We start from the raw sequence: 22,538 nt of genomic DNA, 5'->3' as shown, positions 1-22,538 counted from the left end.
AAGTAGCAGGGATTACAGGGAATCTCTTTACAGCTTCATAATGTGGCCCTGGGTCTGGGTGTCTTAGGCCTTGATTGATGAGGAAAAAAATGGCAGCGGCAGAAAAGTTTTAAATCCACCCAAGTCTGAAGGTCACTTCACCATCCGAGCATCTCATCGTATTCTATCAGCAGCTGACAGAATAGGCCCTTATTCATATCTCTCATGGTTATGCAAGTAAATGTGTGCGTATACATATATATATTTGTATATATGGGATTATTTTGTTTTTTTTGGCTTTAAAACAGGAGAAGATGGGCAGCTGAAAGAAGAGGACAATGACGACGAGTATTTGAACCTGCTCTACGATCCTTGCCTGAACTGCTATTTTGATCCAAAGACAGGGAAGTACTATGAACTGGTTTAATTCAAAGCCCATTAGAAACTAAACCGATATATCACACTAACTGCAAATGAATTGGTTCAGGATTTTTTTTTTTTTTTTTTTTTTTTTTTTTTTAAGGCAGAGTTTATTGATCGGAAGCAAATTCCACCATTCACCAAAAGCCTTTCTTTGTTGGTGCTTTTGTTCCCGGAAACTAATGGCAGCTTTGTGTCACCATGTTCAAGTCATAGTGTGCAGAGGAATGGGACTCTGTAAATCAAATTCATTCATTTTTTTTCCCAAGTTCTTTATTATTCACTTGCACATCTGATGAAAAAAAAAATCTTTTCAGGAGTCTTGGCTTGGAAACTGATGTGAAAGCCATCTGAAAGAACATTGTAGCTTTCTTCTTAATAAGCAGGTTTCTGACATCTCCGTTTCAGATGGATTAGTTTTATGTGATGGGTTATTTTTAATTATATTTTGTTCAATAAAAATAAAGCCATAAGAATGTGCTGATGTGTGCGTTTGTTATTCGAATTAAAGTGGATATGAGAAATGTCGGTGGTCCGAGTTTCTTGTGTTTGTGCTCATTTTAAATTGAACAGAGCTGTCCAAGCAACCAGCATAAAGGATGATTGATTGTAATTAATCTGATGCATCTGAAATATTCCAGGCTTTTTTCATGGTGTGTAACTGTAAGCAAGAGCAACAGCAGGTGGGCTGCTGATGAGGCTGGCAGCTCCATTCACCAGGCTTGCCATAATGCTCACACACCTGCTGCTTGGATATTGATCACTAATTTTCAGCTTGATACAGGAAGAAACAAAACAATGGAAATAAATATATACATTTAACAAATTTTGACATGTGTCTGTTTGTTTAAATTATTCTATATCTCATTCAGTAACATGAAAAGTGATAACTTACTGTTAGTACACTTGCTTCTTCGCTGTAGTCAATACAATAGCCAGGCAGAAGTGTTCAGATTCATAATGCAGTTTCCCATTAACAGTCACAACCCGCCATGAGAAACCTTGGGCGTAGGGATCAGCCGCTCAGAATTTTAATGTTTTCATGCCTCACAAAACTGGTTGGAAACTGAGCTGCAAGTGTGAGTCTTGAAAAGACATTGAATGTTACATAAGGGGCTATCATGAATTAACCACTAGTCATGCATTTTTAATGTGATCTCAATGTTTTATATCATAATGCATGACTGACTGGGATATGTCAAGGGATCATCTAGTCCAATTGGCTTCTTTGGTTTCCTCTCAGATTTGATCAGATTTCGGATTATAATGCAACAAAATCGCCACCACCAAATCGGAAGGCGGGTTCAAGGCGTCGTTAGGGGGCGTGGCAACAGGTGAGACGGTCACCAGGAAGTAAACAACTATGGCACCGCGGCAGTCAGTTGGGCAGAAAAGTGTTTAACTAGGTATTTTAACAGTCTCCACAGGTCCTGCTTTTAGTGTTCTGTCATGTACGGAGTTTCTACAAAACTCTGAAGTTGACAACGATGTCGGCACAACAGGTAAAACACAGAAATCCGTGTTAAAAGTTCACTTCTGCGTATTTCCAAGTTGAACCAGTGTATAATGGAGTCTGTTTTAAGTCCTGAGGGTTGTCGTGAGGCAGAGTCGTTCAGTGGCCCTGAACATGAACAAAAACAGGCAGATATCACTCAGAATGAGTTAAGATTTGTGTCTGTAAAGGAATAGCACCACTGAGAGAGAAATGTTGAAGCCATTTTGCTGTGAATGCGCTTGTTGATATGAAGCCACACCATTTACTCGTTATTTGACTGATTTCAAGTCAGTCGCTTTTGCCAAATCTCATTCATTTCCACAGCCATTGTGCTCACAACCACAATAGAGAGAAATAACTTGCAAGTAAATGATGTTCGAGGCTGTATAGCTAACTTTGGAAGAAAGGCTTTAAAGTAAACGATAAGAATAAATGAAAAAGTGTCTGATAACAGTTAATGCCTAATCCTTAACTAGTATATTTTATTAAGAAGCTCTGAGTTTCTTTTTCTTTTCTTTTCTTTTTTCTTTATAAAGAGGAACAAGTACTTCCTCAATATTTGTAAAGTACATATCTGTAATTCCCCAGACAGCTGACTGTCATGAAGTAATGACACCTCTTGAATATTCACTAAACCTTCTGCATAACTCTTGCTGCGCACATTTAAGAAATAAGGGGAATTTATTATCAACAAACATTAGTTTTTGTGCACACCAAAAGTGCTTTATCACTCTGATTACTGTCCCTTATCATCTCCTCTTGAGTGAAGAGGTGCACCACACTGAGGACTGAATCATTACTTTATAAACATGATTCCTCAGCCTGAGCGGTGCGTCATTTTTACTGACTAACAGCTGCTGAGTTGTCACCCAAAGTAATTGGTTAACTTAAGTCCGAACCAGGTTTAGATAATAATCCATCATGACACCATGATTACTTCACCCCTGAAGTAAATGTAACATTTTAGGATACATCACAACTGTCCTCCTCTTATAGTCCTTTTTGGCTGTTGCCTTCAGGGGTTGACAAAGCAAATGGTCCTCTTCTGTTACACCAGCTGACTTCATGTCCTCTTTCAGTACATCTTCTCGGCCTCCGGCCTGGCAGTTCCAACCTCAGCATCCCTCTACTGACATAGCCACTGTCCTGTGTTCATATCCAAACCATCTTGTCTCCTAAGCATCTAAAATGTGATGTTTGTGATTATATCCATTCTTGTCACTCCCAAAGAAAACCTTTGAATCTGCCGCCTCCAGTTCTACTTTTCGTCTTTTCCTCAGAGCCACTGTCCCCAAACTGTACACCACCACTGGTCTCACCATCATTTTCAGTGTCCCATTTATCCTGCGCTGATACATCACACTGTATGACTATAAAATGAGTTTTGTTTTGTTTGTTTGTTTGTTTTTTTAAAAGGGAAGTAAACTTTAACATCTGATATGGGGAACATAAAAATAGGATGAAAAGTAGCAGCCTCATGTACTTAAAGTAATAATGAAGAAAACGTGTGATAGGATGTAATGAAAAACTCCTTATCTAGCAGCATTATGTGTCACTGCTCTGATTAGCGTAACTTGCGTGTATTATCCATTACTAGTTTTGTGTGTTTAATAATTATGAATTACTTCAACAGGACTTTCAACAGATTTTAAAAGGGCAACATCATGGTTATCAAGTCATGTCTGTTTTTTTTTTTTGTTTTTTTTCTGTTAATAAAATAATGATTAGTTACCTATTAGAAGTGGATCAGGAGATGCTCATCAGGCTGTGGTTAACAAGCATTAAACTAGCTTTAACCTCATTTGTTCTCTAATACAGATTAGAAATTTTATGTGTTTTATTAAAGTAACATAATCCACTTATGGTCCTTGTGTTTAATACATTGATCATATCTCTGTAAATTAGAGATTTACCAATACACTTTTTAGGAGTTCCGATCTGAGACCAATACCTGAAATCTGAATATCTGGAGATACCGATATTTGCAGATACCAAATCGGTTTATGTGAACATAATTGTGACTATGGTTATTATTACTGTTACACTACACATAGTGGGAACACTATTAACTGTGTAAGATTTCATTAGGTTGTAATAAATGACCCATCCTTTATGAAGTTACTTCACCAATACAAACGTAATAACATTACAGATCCAACAATTTCAACAAGTTTTATTTTGATTTGGCACATTTTAGCTAAATACAACTATAAATGTGTGGTTTTGAAACAAAGATCTAGCTTTTAGTGTAACAAAAATGTCACATATTCACATTGAAGGCATTTATTTCTTTTAAAACACGTCCAAAGCACGTCATCAAACACATCTGTGCTAGCTTGACTAGCGTGGTATCGGCTGTGGTATCGTTTCACTTTTATTAATATCAAGTACGAGTACACACACTTGGTATTGAGCCGATACCAGTGCTGATATCGGTATTTGTGTATCCCTAGTGTAAATACAGATTTTAAAAAAAGAAAGAGAAAAAAAAAAAAGTGTTTTCTGACCAGAAACAAAATTGTGTTGCACGTTAATAGCATCAGTAAATTACAAGCATTGGATGTCCCAGATGGTGCTTTTAGCCTCTCACCCCATTTAGAACAAGTTTGGCTGATCTTAAACTGAAAACAGAAAGTGAAGTAAAACTTTGCTCTTTTTTTTCTCATATCATAGACTTTTTTTAATTGATGTGGAACAAGTGTGACATTGAACCTCTTCACTGTTTGACTGTTTTTCATGTCTGACACCACTGCAGATGTGACATATTGTTCCTGTTGGGATTGTTACTTTTTGGTCACGCTCCCTGCGCACCCTCATTATTGCTGCGAACACTAATGCTCACACGCTCTACGTTACAAATGATCTGATGCGCAGCTGTAATTTTAAAGATACCATATTTTAATGGTTGAGAATTTGCTGTGCATGATTGGTGATTGTCAAATAAAAAAAAAAAAAATGTAAAAAGTGTCGCTTTTTGTGCTTACTCAGACATTCACGGCCCTGCTGCTGAGCTTTTGGGTTGCACCCCAGTATGATTTATAACATACCGCTGTTCAGCTGTCATATCTCCTGCGTGTATTTCCTTTTTATCTGTGCCACACATCATGAACTGAGCTGTTAGGTTTATGGGCTCTTTAACCACCCCACTGTTATATCTTATTGGATTCATTTGTCTTTTTAGGCCGAGTTAAGGCTTCACCCCGGCATTATTGCATCGGTGATCTTTGTCTCCGTGGTGGCGGTAGCTGCTGCTGTATTGATCATCCGAAAGTACTGCTTCCCAGTCAAGTAAGCAAGCTTGATTAATGAGCCGTAACGTGATTATTTTAAACCATTAGTGCTGGGAAAGCTCATCAGCCTGGTCTGTCACGTAACTTTATTCCAGCGAGGCGACGTACAGATACTCACTGCTGAGGCGGAGGGAAGATCAGCAGTCGGCGGTGACAGAGGAAGATGGCGACAGGGGGCCCAGCACAGTGGAAGAGGAGTCAGACGAGGTCAGTGTATTGTGGCTTCTCTTGACTGTAGCTTTCTCTCTTCCAGTCCCTCAGCACAAGTCAACGTATTCATAACCTTCCTCATCGCATTCAACTCCTCTTTTTTCCTTGTGACAGGATCTATTGGAATAAATCTCCAACTGGGATGCTGCTGGACTGACTGAGGGAGAAGTTATTTTGGATGGACTGTGTGGTATAAGGCCGCGGCGAACAACTTAGTTTATTATTCTTCTACAGAAGACTGTTTCCTTTCACACCAACAGTCTGGTTTATGTGTGTGGATAAATGAGCTTGTCAGGTTCAAGTCAAAGTTCTTCCTTTTATTTTTCTCAATTAACGTAAATTTCTAATTTAATCGCTTACTCCTTTAACTTGAACGGATTTTGGTGTACTTGTTAAATAGAACACAGATTTTGATATTTTAAAGTGTCATCGTGATGCTAATAAGTTTTGGTCTTTGCCCTAGATTTTACCTCTCAGGTTAGATACAGGCTGGACCTTCTAACCAGCGTCGTCGTACCTGCAGGCACAGCTCAGGGCGGAAGAAAACCTGAAAAGTCATCTCAGTTTTTAAATGTCAGCAATCTTTTATGATGAACTAGAATAGAACATCAATCTGGCATTCAGTATTAGATTTGGCAGATAAGACTCTGAAAGTATCCCTGACTCTAAATATATATATCTATATCTATACCTATATATATATATCTATATATCTATACATATATATATAGATATATATAGATATATAGATATATAGATATAGATATATAGATATAGATATATAGATATATATATAGATATAGATAGATATATATAGATATAGATATAGATAGATAGCCCTTTACATGTGAATTTTTGTTGTATGGGAAGTTCTTTCTTTTCTATAAATGTATCTGCTGTAGTTATATGGAAACGGATGTAATGCTGCTGATAGCAGAGTATATTTAGATATTTGGGTTGGGGTAAAATGAGCTATTTATCCATTGTAAACCTATGCCGTATATGTATTATGAACAGGTAAACATACACACAAGAGATGGATGCAGCCTGAATAACACTTTGTTTGCAAACTGAATTTTAGAGCCTTGACTTTGGGCTTTGCCTGTTACCGTGTTGCAGAGGTGATCATATTTGGATGATGGGTGGTGAGATGAAAGAGTGACACTTGGAACTTTACTGTACAAAACATAGATGCAGCATCAGACTTTGTAGATATCTCTTTTTGTCTAATCAGATTTCACGCTCTACCTTCATTCCCAAAGCATGGTCACCTCAGGCTCCAGAAAGTCCTGCTTTGCGCTGGCCTACTGCCGAAGTCAAGGCTTCAAAATGGCTGTTCACAAACCTTTGGATGACATGATGGGGTGTTTGTCCTCTCACGTATGTGCAGTCACCCCACCAGAATGGGTGCTAGGCAATTTTCGGCTATAAATGGGTCACCCGCAAAACATTTATTAGCCATTTAAAAAGGCCCGCTGTAAATGGTCTTAAGTGTGTGTAATAGAAGACTACATTTAGTTTGGGATCCCGCGGGAAGCCAGCGTGAAAGGAAGCAAATTTCGTGGGAGGAGGTAGTTGTAACTTTGCTGTGGGCAAGGGCGGGCAGTCGGGACATAAAATACAGGTCCTGGTGTGGTACTGGTTTTGGTTCTCGGCTAGCTTTAACTACAGTGAACGGAGTTAGGAAATGAACTTGAGACGAAACTTAAACAAGGCTTTTCAGTTCTTCCCCAAGAAGAAGACGGTCTCTTCTGCTGCAACGTATTGTTGCATGTGACAAAATGACAAAAAGTGGCAAAAATAGCTGGAACTACTGCATGAATTGTCTGTGTATGGGTGTACGGGAGGGTCAGAAATCCTCCAGGAGTGGGATTAATAAAGACAACTTTTTTTTTTTTTTCTGTTTTGCCTTCATATCAGTCATTAACTTCTTATGGAGCAGCATTTATGTTGGTCTCTTCAAGGCCATCAGACACGTTGGAGAGAGGCAGGATTTTAACTACCAGGTCACACCAGACGCTTCTCTACTGCCGCTTCAGGCTACAAATCTGAGCCCATTTCGAAGAATCTATCTCCAGGCTAAATGATGTTTTTGTCAAAGGAAGCAGGTAGCTTTAAAGAGGGCATGGATGACTAATGGCTTTAGTTCCTTGTCAGAGCGAGGTGGGCCGCCTTTGGGTGCTTTAAATACAGGGGTTTTTTTTGGGTGAAACTGTCACTTAGCATATATTCAACGATTATACTTGTTTGTTTGTAACATCTAGCATCTACTGTCAGAAATAAACAAGCATCATAGGTCCCTCTGTGAAATAAAATCCCAACATATTGTTTAAATTGTTCGTCTTGAAGCAAGAAAAGGATTCATTTAGAAATAATTCAATCCCAAAATGTGGAAACACTAGATAAAGTTGTCTGGTAATAATGTCAAAGGATAATAATTTACTTAAACGCGCTTAAGCGTTCCCCAAGCGAATAAATCAAAAACAGAGTGTTTTATGGTTGCATTATTTCAATGGCAGTGTAATAAATGTCGTTAATTAGCAAGCGGCTCTTTATAAATGTGCACCTTTAGATTCATGCAGTATTCGCCTTAATCTGAATGAGTGTGCCACAGACCGTACGAGAGTCCAGTCTAACTGGCAGTAATGAAATAAGCCGGTGTCACGTGGAGGCACAGACATTTCAGATGTTTAAAACAAGCAAATTGATCTGCAGATAAAAATAGCCACAGTAGGACTCAGGCTGTTTACTGGTGAACCAGTTTCCTTTGAAATGGTTTCCTCTTTCTTGCTACTTTAATGCACTTAAGGTCAATTTACTACAGAGTCCCTCAGACTTTTAAAATGGACATGCAGGCTGTGTGTTTGATGTTTTTAGACAGCTTACCACAAAGAAAATTAAGGAAAAAATAAATAAAAGAACAATTTAAAATGAAGAAAAAAAACAATTGCACCTGCTTGGGAGTGGTGAGCACACACCATGATGTAGTGATCACCGGTGTCACGCGATGCCAGTGGCAGTTCACTGTGAATGATTAATCAGAAGTCACTTCACTGAGTTTTCTCGCTTTCTCTTCACATATTGTCACTTTGATCAGCAAATGAAGCAACAAAACCAGACAGGGGTCTTTTTTTTTTTTTTTTTTTTTGCTCCTCTTTGTAGGGATTGATGCATTACTGTGAAGGTTGATGCTTTGCTGTTACTGATGTTGGTGTGAATGATTTCAGTGCTGCTCGTTGTGTCTCTTTATATGATGCTTATGTTTCAAAAGATTTGTATATTGATTATTAAATATATTCCTCTCTGAGCCTGGATGAAGTGTGTGTGTGTGTGTGTGTGTGTGTGTGTGTGTGTGTGTGTGTGTGTGTGTGTGTGTGGATTGTCCTTGTTTTGTCCAGGTAGTGACCTTGATGATTTACTGTTTATCTTAAAGGGACACCGCTTTGTAAGAGAGAAAATATTTATTATTAATGTTATTAATCTGCCCATGCTTAAGTGAGATGTGCATTTACTGTATTTAGATGAGCACAACTAAACATGGATTCTTGGTTCCCACAATTTTCTTGTCTTTTATTGTCTGCTTTGTTTCATTTCCCCATGAACGGCAGTACACAAAGACCCTCTGCTGGCTCTCTTTGGTATTACAAAGTTATAAATCTGAGTATCACATGAGTTGCTGCCTCAATGTTGATGATTTTGTGGTTTTTAAAGACAAAAAAATGCATATTTTATTGAGTTTTCAACATTCTTGGCAGCAACATATGATATGAGATCACACAAAGTTTAGATTTATACATTATGTGTCCATCCTCAGAGCATCCACTAAATCCCAGCTTCACCATGTGGGAATTGTAGCATATTTCCAGTCATACACCTTTAATTACAAAAAGTCTTCAAGACTAAACAATATCAGGGGCTCCGTTGGGAGAACCCCCATTTTCATCAGTGCTCCAAGGTGAATGTTCTTTGATTCAGCAGCTTTTATTCAAATTCCTGTGGATAAAAAAAAAAAAACTGGGTGAGAAAACTGAAGTCTTTGTTGTCACATTCAGTTTTCCTTCATCCGAACAGATGTTGGAATATTTTGCCATCATCAGCGAGCCTAATGGGATCTCTTTGAGAAAGGTGCACACATGGCTTGCTAAATGTTCTCAAACTACCAGCATAATGGAAGTGTGACGAGTGTCATGTTTTGTGTGCTTTTAGCAGTGATTTCATTGCTGTTTATGTTCAAATCATGTCCACCGCTGTGATCTGCTCTTTCTCAAAGATCTGTGGCATGATTTTGTGTTTTTGGGAGTTTTTTTATATTAATGTTTTGCAGCTCCTTCTCAGATTCCCTAAAACACATCTTTATCATCAGTTTAATTGTTTGTCTCTTAAAACCAGCTCTGATTTAAAAAAACAAAAAAAAAAACAAAAAACACACATCCCAACCCCAAAGTTAACACTGAGCCTCTAGCAGCCACAGCATATAACACAACTACACAAGTGCATACACAACATTTCATTTGGCAACATGCTGATCTTGTTAGGCAGCACAACAGACTGTATGTAAATTTAGAAAAAGATACTGCTGGCAAGCCGGAGCATTCTGTAGCGATGAGCGGCCTTGAATCTGGATTGGATTCATTTTCCATCTCTTTGCGGTTGTTTAAGTCAACAACAAGAACAGTCAGCAGTCACTTGTGTCTATGAAAACATTACACTTCACATCTGTACTGACTTTTAATTCCTTACTTAAGTTTTTTTTTTTGTTCCCCCTCTGCTCTGCCATCTGTACATGACGTTTCTCTATCACTGCCATCTGTAGATGGCCTCTCCTTTCTTCTTCTCAGAACTCATTATCGCGCCCTTTTTCCACACCTTAAAGCTGTCGTACCGCCGCTGCTACTGTGCTGTTTGTCTGCTGCTATTGTGATGAAACGCTTTACAAAGAGCTCAATTGTGTAGTTTATTTGTCGAACACGTCAAAGGAAAATGCGGTCGTTTTATTAAGAAGATCCCCACTCAGTGGAAAGCCGGGAATCGGCTGTGGCTTGAGGATCAGCAGGGCGTTTTTTTGCTGACACAAGGCTTTGACCTCTGCTTTAAGGGATTATCATGTTTTTCCACCATCAAGATGTGACTAATGGCTTGTCCCAGTGCAAACAGCGTCGCTCCGCCATCAGAACTATGGACTTATATACCAATATCTTGCCACAGTGTATTACCATAGTTGTGTTCTTTTCATTTCAATGATTCTATTTTCCGTGCTTCCTCTTGGCCACGTTTTTGGGGTTCGGTGAATTAATTTCACATCTGATTCTATGTTGTTCTTAGTTTCTTATCAGAAAATGTGTTTTTCATGGTTGAGGTTTTAATCCTTTGATTGTTTTTTTTTTTTTATTGTTTTTTTTTTTTTTTTTTTCCTTCTGCGGTCCCTAGTGGTTCTCTGTGTGTGTGTGCATGTGTGTGTGTGCGTGTGTGTATGGGTGTGAGTTGCTTTATGCAGATATGGGTTTTACTCAAATTTACATACAAATAGAAAACTCTGACAACTGCTACAATGATTCTTTAAACCTTTTCTCTTTTTTTTTTCCATTTACTCATCCAATATGAAATATGATGCTTTTGGCCTTTTTCTCTCCACTCTTTGTTCCTTTTCTCCCTCCAGCTTTCACATGCTTCTTTACACACTAGCTAAGCACAATCTGCCTCTTGGAAACCTAATCATTCAGCACGATTAGCATCGGTTACTGATGAACACCTTTTTAGCTGATGTAGGGAACAAGTGAAACTTGAACATCAAGTTCACGATGGGTGTGAGCATGTTGGCTGACACATCCTGGTTTATTTGTCTGCTGCTCGGAGACCTGATACATTTTTCTTTATGCTTGTTAGAAAGGTGTTTTAGAATAAACTTGTTGGACTTATTAGGGAACACATTCCCAGATGAGACCTTACCAAAGCTCATGCATGTTTTATTGAGCACATTAAGTACATGAAAGTAACTCCTCCTACGTTTGTAGAAAAAAAAACTGGCTTATTGGAGATATGAAACATCAAGGTAAGACTCTTGCTTTACTACTGAGTCGGTGTTTGGTTGTGGGACTGCTGTTCTCAATCTTTCATCTTTTTGTTGGCAGCTGTTTTCTGCATAACTGCTGCAATTGTCCTCTTGATCACATGGCAAGTCTTCATGAATCCGGTTGACATACGGCGAAAAGTAAAAAATTCCATGGGTAGGATCTTCTTTTCCCCCTCTTTAAATCTCTTCTAGCTATGTTTATGTCTGCAGTTTCAGCTGACCTGTCTCCTCTCTGTCATTTCAGGATTTGATCTAATTGATGTAGGACTTGGAAGAGGTAACTTAAACATCCCTCCCTTTTTTTTTTTTTTTTTTTTAACAAAGCGAAACTTCCATAAACTTAACATAAAGGTCAGTAAGTGGTAAAACTATAGAATAAGATCTGCTCTGTTTGTCTGTGCTTCATATTAAGCAACAACTCCATCTCCACCAAAGTGCAGCCTCTCCAAGGTCTGTTCACACGACAGTTTTGCATTTCGTATCACAAGCGGAGCAGCCAACGTCGTCGGGCCAAAGATCTGTTTTAATGGGAAGAAGTATGTGTTCAAGAAGTAAAATCTGATTTTAAATGACGACGTAGAAGCAGGATAGAAGACTCTCTTCGTCTGTGTTTCAACAGCATCATGAGTCACGTGTTGAACAACGTGGGAGCAGGACTGAACATTGTTGTGGTGAATGGTGAGAAAAATGTCTCCACCTGCTTAAGATGCTGTTAAACTCGTTGTGCATGGTAATGAAATGACTCTTCATATAACGTCTCAAAATTATGAATAATTTGGGATTATGCATCAAGATTAATTTATTAGCTTTGTGAGATATGAATTCATGAATGCCAGGTGTAGTGACGTGTCTCTTATGCTATCATTGGTCAGATATTTTGTCTTTTTTTTTTCCCATCAATCAGGTGAAAATGGAGTTGTAGAAAAATTTGGCTATCTCAACATCAATGCTGGAAGTAAGAGTTTTTGAGTTTTTGTTTGTTTGTTTGTTTAAATCACATTTTTCTTTTCAAATATCATTGATGCCTTTAGATGATGGCATTTTTTCATTTTACTCTGACAAAAGACCCAGAAGAGATCCTGGAATACTTGAAGGAAATAAAGCCCGGGATGATTGTCTTGGTGGCCTCATTTGATGACGTGGCAACAAAGTAAGTCCAAAATCTCAACACTTCAACACATTAAAAATGATCTTGTCATAAAACGTGACCTGTTTTTCTTCTTTGTGGCAGAATGACGGATGAAATGAGGGAGATATTTGTTGGAATGGGGAGCACTTTGATCAGTTCTGTGAATCCGAGAGACAACTGGGTGTTTGCGGGAACAGCAGGGACAAGTATTAAAAGCCTCTTTGAGAAGGTTAGTCAACCCGTTGAGTTCCGTTTTATTTATTCTTTTTGTGTCAGTAGAAGCCATCTATTTTAGGATTATGCTGAGATCAAAACCAATGTTTTTTTTTTCTCTCCTGCTCACCTGTCAGCTTGCTGTTAATGATGCGAATACCAACGTTTTTGAGGGATGGCCGGGAATGGTGGAGGTGGGCGGCTGTTTCCCAAGAACCCAGATGGCATGATGATGAACAGCAACTCCTTCATCAATGTGCTTTTTAAAAATTTCTTTGAAATTACTCTGCTTCTCCATTTCTAAATCTAAAGCCAAATTGACAGTTTCTTTTGTTTTTTTTTTTAAATCATTGGCAGTTGCCTTGTACACGTGGTCTCCTGGTGAGACACTGAACCAAGCAATGCTCCATGTGCAAAGGACAAAGAAAATGTGCTTTTGAAACAACGGCTTGAAAAGCAAAGTAAATGTTTGCATCGGATAAGTCAGCTTTTCTGAGATGCTGTCCTTCAGAAAGACACACTTAAAGTAAATATCTGGGATTTAATGCGCATGTTTGCATACTGGTATCATATTTCGTATGCAACCTTCAATAAGTAGTTCAGTTCGGCAGTTATGTCTCAAAGATTACAAGATAAATTTGATGGGTGAGAAAATAAGTGAATTCAGCCTCTGAGGTTTTTTTTTTCTTATTTATATTTTTTAATTAACTTTGGCTTTTAATGGTTGTGTAGATGAACCCATGTGAACCATTTTGAGAAGACATAATTTATCTTTTCTCACCATCATCAAAACTGTACTAAGAAATCCCAAAAAGACACAGGTGTTTGGAGGCACCTGTATGTGTTTTATCATGCAATGTGTTTTGTAAACTGATCATATCTCTAGGTAGAAATAAATCTGAAATGCAACTTCTGGCTCAAAGCTGTCAAATAAATGCAGCAGATTCATAACTACTAATATAAGTACTACACCTCTGAAATATTCAATATGGTATCTTTGATTCATTATAGATTTACCTTTGACCCATCCTGTACATGATCAGCATTTGTCTTGGGTGTTGTTTCTCTGTGGACGTCACCATTGGCCCAAACAGCGAGCTCTTATCCTCTCGCTGTGGCATTCTTGGCTACTGGAGCAGAGAGAAAGTAACCTCAGATTACTGCAGAAACTCTGTCCACTGTGAGTTCCATCAGGCATCTGAGCTGCCTCTGAATATGGATTCATGCTGAGGACATGGGAGTCAGCCATGGGAAGAAGGTAAGTTTGCTGTTATCTCCCTCATTTACGTTCCTGGTTTCTCTGTGAGACACAACACGTGAGCCATTTCACAAGTAACAGAAAGATAATCCAGTAGAAGCAGCCATGCGGCAAAAATCCTTTCCCAGGATTTATTGTGTTTTTGAGAAGATTAAAAAATAATGGAAAAACCTATGTTTCAATATGCTCTTTTCATACTTCTGTGTTATTATGACTTCTACATCCAGGATTATCTTTGCAGGGATTTTTAATGCCTTTGTTTTACCCTAACGCATTTCTTCTTTTGTGAGTTTTTCTGTAGTTGCTGTCTCTACCTTTCACTCGTTTCCCAAAGGAAGTGAATGCTTGAACCAAAAACAGGTCTTTATCCAAGTGAAAAGACGCCCACTGAACAGTAGGCCTGGGAGACTGTTTATCCTGTCATGTCCTATTAATTCCTCTCCACACAATATCCTCTGTGTGAGACTGGCCAAACAGCAGGACTCCCCCCTCATCAACCAAACAGCCGCTGGCAGAGATGTTGTCACAAAAGCGCCTCTGGCACTTTTCTAGATTCTTTCCTATTTAAAATCGTTTACTGCCATCTTGATTATTTTTTAATGTATTAGAATATTAGAAATGGAATTTAAACTCATTTACACACTGCTGTCTACACACACACACAGACACGCACACATATATATATATATATATATAATCTACACTGTATATCAATGCTTTATATATCATGTAGATGCTTTTTTTTTTAAACACTGAAACTGAGAGATATTGATGATGACACCTTGACACAGTTGCATGTTTACTTCTCTGTTACATCAGCTCATCTTTTAACAGCTTGCTGTGGGATATTTCAGAGCTGAGGACACAAATTACTGTAGTTCAAAGTTGAAATATTTCCCACTCTTTCTAGATTTCTGCTTGTGAGCAGATCAAGGCTTCTTTTGTTGTTTTTATTGGTTTAAACAGCGTTGAAGCCAGTTTGAAACACTGGCCTGTAGACTGTGATTCAACATTGTCTTACTGAAATAAGCAAAACCTTTGCTGAAAAACAAAATGTCAGGGTGGGAGTGTTTCTGAATCCAAAGCCTGTATATATTATATATATATAATTTTTTTTTTTTTTTTAATCATTAATGTTGCCTTCAGGAGTTGCCCGTGCCGTATGCACTCATGCATCCCCATATCATCACAAATGATGGCTTTTGACTTCTCCACATAGGGTGCGGCGCCCATGATTTATTAATCAAGTTTTAATATGGCACACCACAGGACAGTTTTCCACTTCACCTCCGTCCATCATGAATAAAAACAGGACCAGACACAACAACGGAGTTCCCAGATCCTGCAGATATGCTTTGTTTTTCATGGCAGAATGTAAAGTACCATTTGTGGATGCACTTTGTTGATATTAATTGAAACTGTATTTTGTACTCAAATATGTTTTCCTTTTTGTTTGCTTGTTTGTTTTCCTTCATGTAGTGCCTCCTACAGGGCCAGGAAATAAGAAGTTCATGAAATATTAGTTTTTGGATATTTTAACATTATTTGTAACTTTTGAACATGTTAGGTATCATAAGGTGGATATATCATATTATTGCAGCAAGTTTATTCTTAAATAACAGATATTTACAGGCATTGTCTTACACAGAGAGCTGAACTCTTGTTTTGTTTCCTTTTAAAAGACTCTTCTCATACTGATCATATTACTGACATGCTGCACCTTAATATTATTGAGAAATTGATATTTTTAGGATTATGCAACATTTGTAACCTGTAATGAAGCCAACTCCTTTGTTTTGACTTTATTTTGACATTAAAAAAGAATCCAAAATGAGAATACATTTTTCCATATACATAAAATACAGTCAATTTTCTTCTTTTATGAGTTTTTATAATGTCATGTACAGCACAGCATCCTTCTTTTTATTATTGAAATATAAGATAGTATCACAATATTTATTTCTCCCCAAATTCATTGAGTATTTGATCAGAAAAAAAACTGGTTAAAAGGTTTATTCAGCTGTCCTGTATGAATCCCACAAGGGGAAAATTCTTGTCTGAACAATTAATTCTGCTCAAACTCCATCAAATGAATAACTCAGTGGGAATCAAACAGTGTTTTGTTTGATCTTTTCATTAATGAGGTAGCAGCTCACCAGTAAGGGCGCTCGCTTCACTGGACTTATGAAGCAAAGCTGACATTTCATTTGTCTGTCAGGATCATAATATGTCTTTGTGTTGCTGCCATGCGAGATTTCTGCTGTGCCACGTTCTATTTTAGGTTAGATTCAGTCTTACAGGAGTTTATGCAATAAACAAACTCAACAGATTAAAATTGTTTTTGAGGATTTGTTCTTTAGATATAAACAAACTGAAATCTATGCAGTGACTGCATGATCCCTCTGGAAGTTCATTTGGTTTTGCATAAATCAAATCATTACATTTCAGAAGATCAGAGTGAGAGCAGCAGAGTAGCATGGTCTCTGCAACAAGTCTTAATTATAATATGTAGAAGTTCTGTTTGTCATGAAAAAATGGAGGTAATAGTTTTTTTAAAAATGTACCCCAAATTTCCACAGACTAAAAGTGAACTATAAATGATATACAGAGCTTTAAGGTTCAGTGTGTCGACTTAGAATTATATGGGATTACTATTACTTTGATTTATACAATTTATTGGACTATTTTTTACTTGTTATAGTACTTGAAAAAAAATTATGGTCTTCAATGAATAGTTTTATTCATTGAATTATTAAAAGATTTTATTTCTAATGCAGTTCTTTTTTTCTTTTGACAGAGAGAAATCCAGCATTGTCCACATACTGTGGAAACACACCCTAATCAGTCTGGTAAGGAAAATATCCACTGACATATTATGTCACAGTGTTTTATAAGCTCCTACTTGAGCTATTGTAAGGGCATCTAGTTGTCTCAATTGTTATTTTAGCTGAAAACATGTGGGATGCTTTTCACTGTGAGGCTGCACTACAGTGCTAACCTCTGAACCTGCCTGGCATCCACAATGTGTGTTATTATCATTAAGATCACCCTGAGGTGGCAGGATGAGGTGTTTGCTCTTGTTGGCCAGTTTTGTGTCAAGGAGGAAGCAAGGATATGTTAAGATTTGTGTGATTCTTTACCATAAAGCACAGGTGCACATTACAGTACTTGCAGAGGGGACATTTTTATTGATCTCGACTGTCACAGATAAAAAGGAAAAGGTTGAGACGCAATCTGTGATATCAATGAGCTCTTATGTGGCTGTCAATAAACCGTTTGCCTTAGAGACGTGGCAATTCAAGGGAATTGTGCTTCAAAGCTGTAATTTTCTGAAAAAGGGAAATAGCACAGTCTCCTTCTTATAAGTGAAATCCGACCTTTCTCCATCTGTACAGCAAGCTCATCTTTTAATGTGATACTGTGCCACTTGTGGCCAGAATATCTACCTTCTAGCAAATGTTGCAAAGCCTATCTTTAGGTTGTTCCATAACATGCAGGCTGTTCTGAAGCTCGTATCAGAAGCGGATGAGCCTGTGAGGTTTAATATGCGCTGCAAGGTTTAAATCCAGGATAGATATGGACAAGCAGGAGAAGAAAGACCAGCAGAGTGTGCTAAAGTATTCCTATATACCTCTCCAAATTTACTGTGGTGTACTTCTCATCCATCCATCCATCCATCCTTTTTATACCCACTTAATTTAATTCATGGTCGCAGGAGGAGGTTTGAAGTCTATTCCAGCTGCTGCCAGATCTGATGCAGCTCCGTAGACATGTCACCAGTCTATCACACAACCAGCACAGAAACAAACAAGGCTAACAACCAACCACTCATTCCTCGGCTCCATTTAGAATGACCAATTAACACGTTGTTTTGGACTTTGGAAGGAAGCTGGAGAGAACTCACACACACACACACACACACACACACACACACACACACACACACAGTGTTAGGGGACCGCTAACAACAAGGCTGGCCACAGAAAGAGGAATTGTTTTCTTGTATTTGACTCATTTGTCTGTTCAGCAAGGTTCTCAGAATTTTGTGTTCGAGGTAGTGCAATGTGATATATTTCCAGTAGGAAACAAATTTGTAAGGTGAGTTAAATTTACTAATTAAAAATATTTTCAAGACGTTTATATAATGCCATTTTTTACGTCTTGTTCCAAGTCATCTTTTAAGTTGTGTTCATCAAGACTTAAATTCTGTTGTTCCTTCCAGCTATTGTCCCGGTAGTGAGATATATGCAGTTGTATAGTATCTTCTTCTCCTCAGCCTCCGTGATACAGATGCACCAGAATGAGCAGATCAGATTACCAGAGTTTCAGGCGCTCCCACCTCAGCTGCAGAGTGAGGCGGAGAGTAGTAATTTAATCAAGCCTCACAAGCCTCTCAGCCCGCTAACTGCCTCCAGGAGTCACAAGGAGCTCCAAAAAGAACTGCAGTTGACTCATAAGAGGTTAGACGGATGATGCAATCAAAGTCACACATTCACACCTAAACTTTCATTGTACATATAAATCATAAAGTTCTGTCTGTGTTTCTGGCAGAAGGGGGGCTCAGGAAGAAAAGACTGAACTCCAGAAAGCTCTGGAGAAGAGGAAATGGAAACAAAGGATGAAGGCTAGACGAGATCAGGAGGAGGCAAAGAGGAACACGTCACCCCTTCATCAAGAGCTGCTGAAAAGAAAACAGAGGCTAGAAAATGTACCCACAAGACCTGTAAAACATATATGCTACATGACAAATTTTCTTATTTGATTTGGCAAGTAATTTTGTTCTCAGAGGAACATAGCATTAACTAGGATTTCTTGTTGTGGGATGTGAAATAGTTCCACAGTCGGCCAGCAGAGGGCAGTCCAGCCCAGTCTTTGCAGTCATGCACCTGATCCATCCATTATTCTGCAGCTTCTACCTGCACTTGTATGTTCCTAAATGAAAGCAATATCACACTTTGTAGGCAAATATTCCACTGCAAGTAAAAATCCTGCAAGATCGGTAGCAGGATCATGTTGCAATGAGAATCAAATTACATCCAATCAAATGATAGAATCTGTCCGGGGTGCATACCTTGCATCTCACCTGCTACTTCAGCTTCCTCTCAACCCCTTAGATTGAACAAGTGATAAAATTACACAAATGAATAAATGAGTGTAAAAATGTCATTTTTCTTTTCTTTGTTTTTTTTTTTTTTGTTTTTTTGTTGCAGAATTGAATAAGACTCTAACCCTAACCTCCTAAGCCCTAAGCATGGCACACCCTGCTCTCAAATTAACATGTTGTGTGGAGAGACTGCACTATTACTACGGCAACATTCTTACTTACACAATCAGCTGTCCTGACTTTTGAGCAACCCCATCACATAACCACCTTTCTTTGTCAGTTTCTGAGTCACCAGCTCTCATGGCATTGTACGGACAAATAGTTGCAAAGCAGAATGCCCTTTCCACCACAGACGTTTAAAAGACATGCAGCATCTTGTTCCAACACCTAAAGACGGAATCTGCAGCGTAGCCGACTGTCAGACTGTCTCTGTGTTGCACCTCCACCTCTTCTCCCTGGATAAGAATAGCGTTTGGCTTAGTCTTGATCTCCCTGAAGTTCACAGTAATCTCTTGAGTTTTGTCGGTTACTAACGGTTACTATACCAAAATATTCCAGAAAGCGGTCAGCATTGATCTGTAAATCTAATTATTACTAGAGGATCAACTTCAGTTTGTTGTTTAGCGTAAAAAATGGGAAACAACCAAGAAGTGTTGTAGCAGAGTAAGAATAACAATTTATCTGTCTGATGGCTGAAAATGTATTGTAGCACAAGTACATAAACCTTTTTGCTTCAGTGCAGTATTTGAGTACATTTGATCAGATTCTACTGCTGTATGTAGTATACTGATAATAAATAGACATCAGCAGAATATCCTGTAAAAATAGTGCTGGTTTACTGTATTGTACACAAGTTTAATGTGTAACTATACCTTCATGTCTCTGTAGCTGGAAAGAGAGGAGAAGGAGAAGCAAGAGGAGCCAGAATTTCTTCAAGTCAAAGAGCGCCTACGGAGGACCAAAGCGCTGGATGATGCAGAGAAAGAAGTATGAGCATGAAGATTTTTCTCTTCAGTTGCTCATGTATTGACAATCAGCACAAAATTTTTCAGTAAACAGATCACTCTGCTCCTTATTCATGAATGAAGACATATTTGTTGTTCAAGCACAAGCATATTGTCTGAGGGAGGTATTTCTGTTACTATATTTAATTCTGGCCTTTATTGTAGTAAGAATTCAAGTGTCTGTGTGTGTTACCGAAGTTTTGGATCATCATATTATCGAATTTATTAATCATGACAGATGAAATAGGCTGTGTGTCATAAAACAATACACATAATAAGTATGAGCATCACTATTTTTGGTTGGTTATGTTTTTCCACTACATAGTGACTACATAGTGGACAAGACTGGTTTCAGAATAAAAAGTAATACATAGATATACTAAGTTCTTCAGTGTGAGGATGTGCTGTCTGACAGCTGAGTAAACATGCAGAATGCTGTTTCATAAAGTCACCTGACTGTGATGTATTTTAGGGCTGTACTTTTATATAATGTCAACGATGGCACATTGCACAGAGCATATGTTGACTACCTTGTAAAATAACTGGTTTATGTTTTATTATGTTCATGTTGTTTACTCACAGAAAGAAATCAAAAGTACACAACAAGTACAATTTCTGATTATACTTACAAACTGTTGTATTGTATATATAGATATAGTATCTATATACTAATAAAAGGCATCGATTCCTTAAACAATTGTGCTTTCTCTTTACCTTGAACCTAAAGGTTATTCTGTTATGACAGCACACACAATGCATAGACAAGGAAGTTTTATTTCTTTTCCTGCAGTTATATCTCTGTGGGTACAAATCTTATTTTCATACATCTTTTTCAATAACTCATGATGCATTGCATCCATACATTTGTAGCTCAAAACAGCTTTTACAAAAAAGGATATACAATATATATACTTATATTTATATTTATTAATATATATATATATATATATATATATATATATATATATATATATATATATATATATATATATATATATATATATATATATATATATATATATATATATATATATATATACATATATACATACATACATATATACATATATATATACATACATATATATATACATACATATATATATATATATACATATATATATACATACATATATATATATATATATATATATATACATACATATATATATATATATATATATATATATATATATATACATATATATATATATACATATATATATATACATATATATATATATATACATATATATATATACATATATATATATATATATACATATATATATATATATATACATATATATATATACATATATATATATATATATATATATACATATATATATACATATATATATATATATATACATATATATATATATATATACATATATATATACATATATATATATATATATACATATATATATATATATATATATATACATATATATATATATATATATATACATATATATATATATATATATATATACATATATATATATATATATACATATATATATATATGTATACATATATATATACATATATATATATATATATATATATATATATATATATACATATATATATATATATATATATATATATACATATATATATATACATATATACATATATATATATATATATATATATATATATATATACATATATATATATATATACACATTATGACATATTATACACGTGTTTCTTTATGCACTTGGATGTGTTTGTAATGGGTAAGAGAAGCTTTTAAAAAGAAATTGCAAAGTGGAAACAAATCCCAGGAAATGTTCAACAAAAGGTCATTTCTAAACATATAATAGCCAGATTATCAAAGTCATCAACATTGGCTATCACACAGTTAACATGAAGCCCTTCAAACACAGTTTGCATATTTTCCACAATTACAGTCGTGTGAATCCAGAGTGATTGCCCGCTTTTCCTTTGCTATGGATCTGCATGTATCAGTCATTACAGGTGCAACAAAACTCAGCAACTCAGGTGGATGGATTGGTTGAGCAGATCTCCAAAGCAGTGAAAAGAATAAAATCTGTGATGGCATGCTTCACTATTGTCATGGCACAAAATGATTAATGTCAAGACTGAAAAAAATTGAATTTGTATTTGGACTTTTTCTCTATCTTGAATCCCTTGTAGAATTGTGTCCATCCCTTAACTGAGTCATACATGACAAACTGTATGACCTGTCATAATCTGTTAGAAAACATCATCATTTCTCTGTATGGCTTAAGTAGCAAAGGTCTTTCACTCAGGAGGACAAATGTAACGCGTGCACACTAGCAGACAAATGATGCTTCCAGAACCCTGACATTATTTAATATATTTTG

General features: G+C 36.8%; 3 protein-coding genes across 3 annotated transcripts in view; all 3 read left to right on the top strand.

Moving 5' to 3' along the window:
* Nucleotides 1–6,754, top strand: part of cfap20dc (CFAP20 domain containing) — a gene marked incomplete at both ends in the record, with an annotated part of 37,210 nt that extends 30,456 nt beyond the window's left edge. Inside the window, 4 exons of the mRNA XM_079242079.1 lie at nucleotides 288–400; nucleotides 5,076–5,182; nucleotides 5,280–5,391; nucleotides 6,629–6,754. Of these exons, the coding sequence (XP_079098205.1) occupies nucleotides 288–400; nucleotides 5,076–5,182; nucleotides 5,280–5,391; nucleotides 6,629–6,754 (458 nt within the window). The remainder of the gene's footprint in view (nucleotides 1–287; nucleotides 401–5,075; nucleotides 5,183–5,279; nucleotides 5,392–6,628) is intronic.
* A 4,676-nt stretch (nucleotides 6,755–11,430) lies between these two features.
* Nucleotides 11,431–13,036, top strand: LOC306757113 (protein FAM3C; the record flags this gene model as incomplete). Its single annotated transcript, XM_079242078.1, has 8 exons — nucleotides 11,431–11,443; nucleotides 11,709–11,741; nucleotides 11,877–12,000; nucleotides 12,084–12,142; nucleotides 12,369–12,425; nucleotides 12,536–12,614; nucleotides 12,696–12,822; nucleotides 12,944–13,036. 8 exons carry the CDS (start codon nucleotides 11,431–11,433, stop codon nucleotides 13,034–13,036), a joined length of 585 nt encoding a protein of 194 aa, XP_079098204.1.
* A 5,318-nt stretch (nucleotides 13,037–18,354) lies between these two features.
* Nucleotides 18,355–20,161, top strand: LOC306757112 (actin-associated protein FAM107A; the record flags this gene model as incomplete). Its single annotated transcript, XM_079242077.1, has 3 exons — nucleotides 18,355–18,524; nucleotides 18,616–18,772; nucleotides 20,057–20,161. 3 exons carry the CDS (start codon nucleotides 18,355–18,357, stop codon nucleotides 20,159–20,161), a joined length of 432 nt encoding a protein of 143 aa, XP_079098203.1.
* Nucleotides 20,162–22,538: the final 2,377 nt, after the last annotated feature.

The sequence above is a fragment of the Telmatherina bonti genome (genome assembly GCF_933228915.1).
Source record: "Telmatherina bonti genome assembly, chromosome: 6".
NCBI classification, from domain to species: domain Eukaryota; kingdom Metazoa; phylum Chordata; class Actinopteri; order Atheriniformes; family Telmatherinidae; genus Telmatherina; species Telmatherina bonti.
The sequence above is the reverse complement of the archived record's forward strand: the minus strand, read 5'-3'. Positions and strand labels throughout refer to the sequence as shown.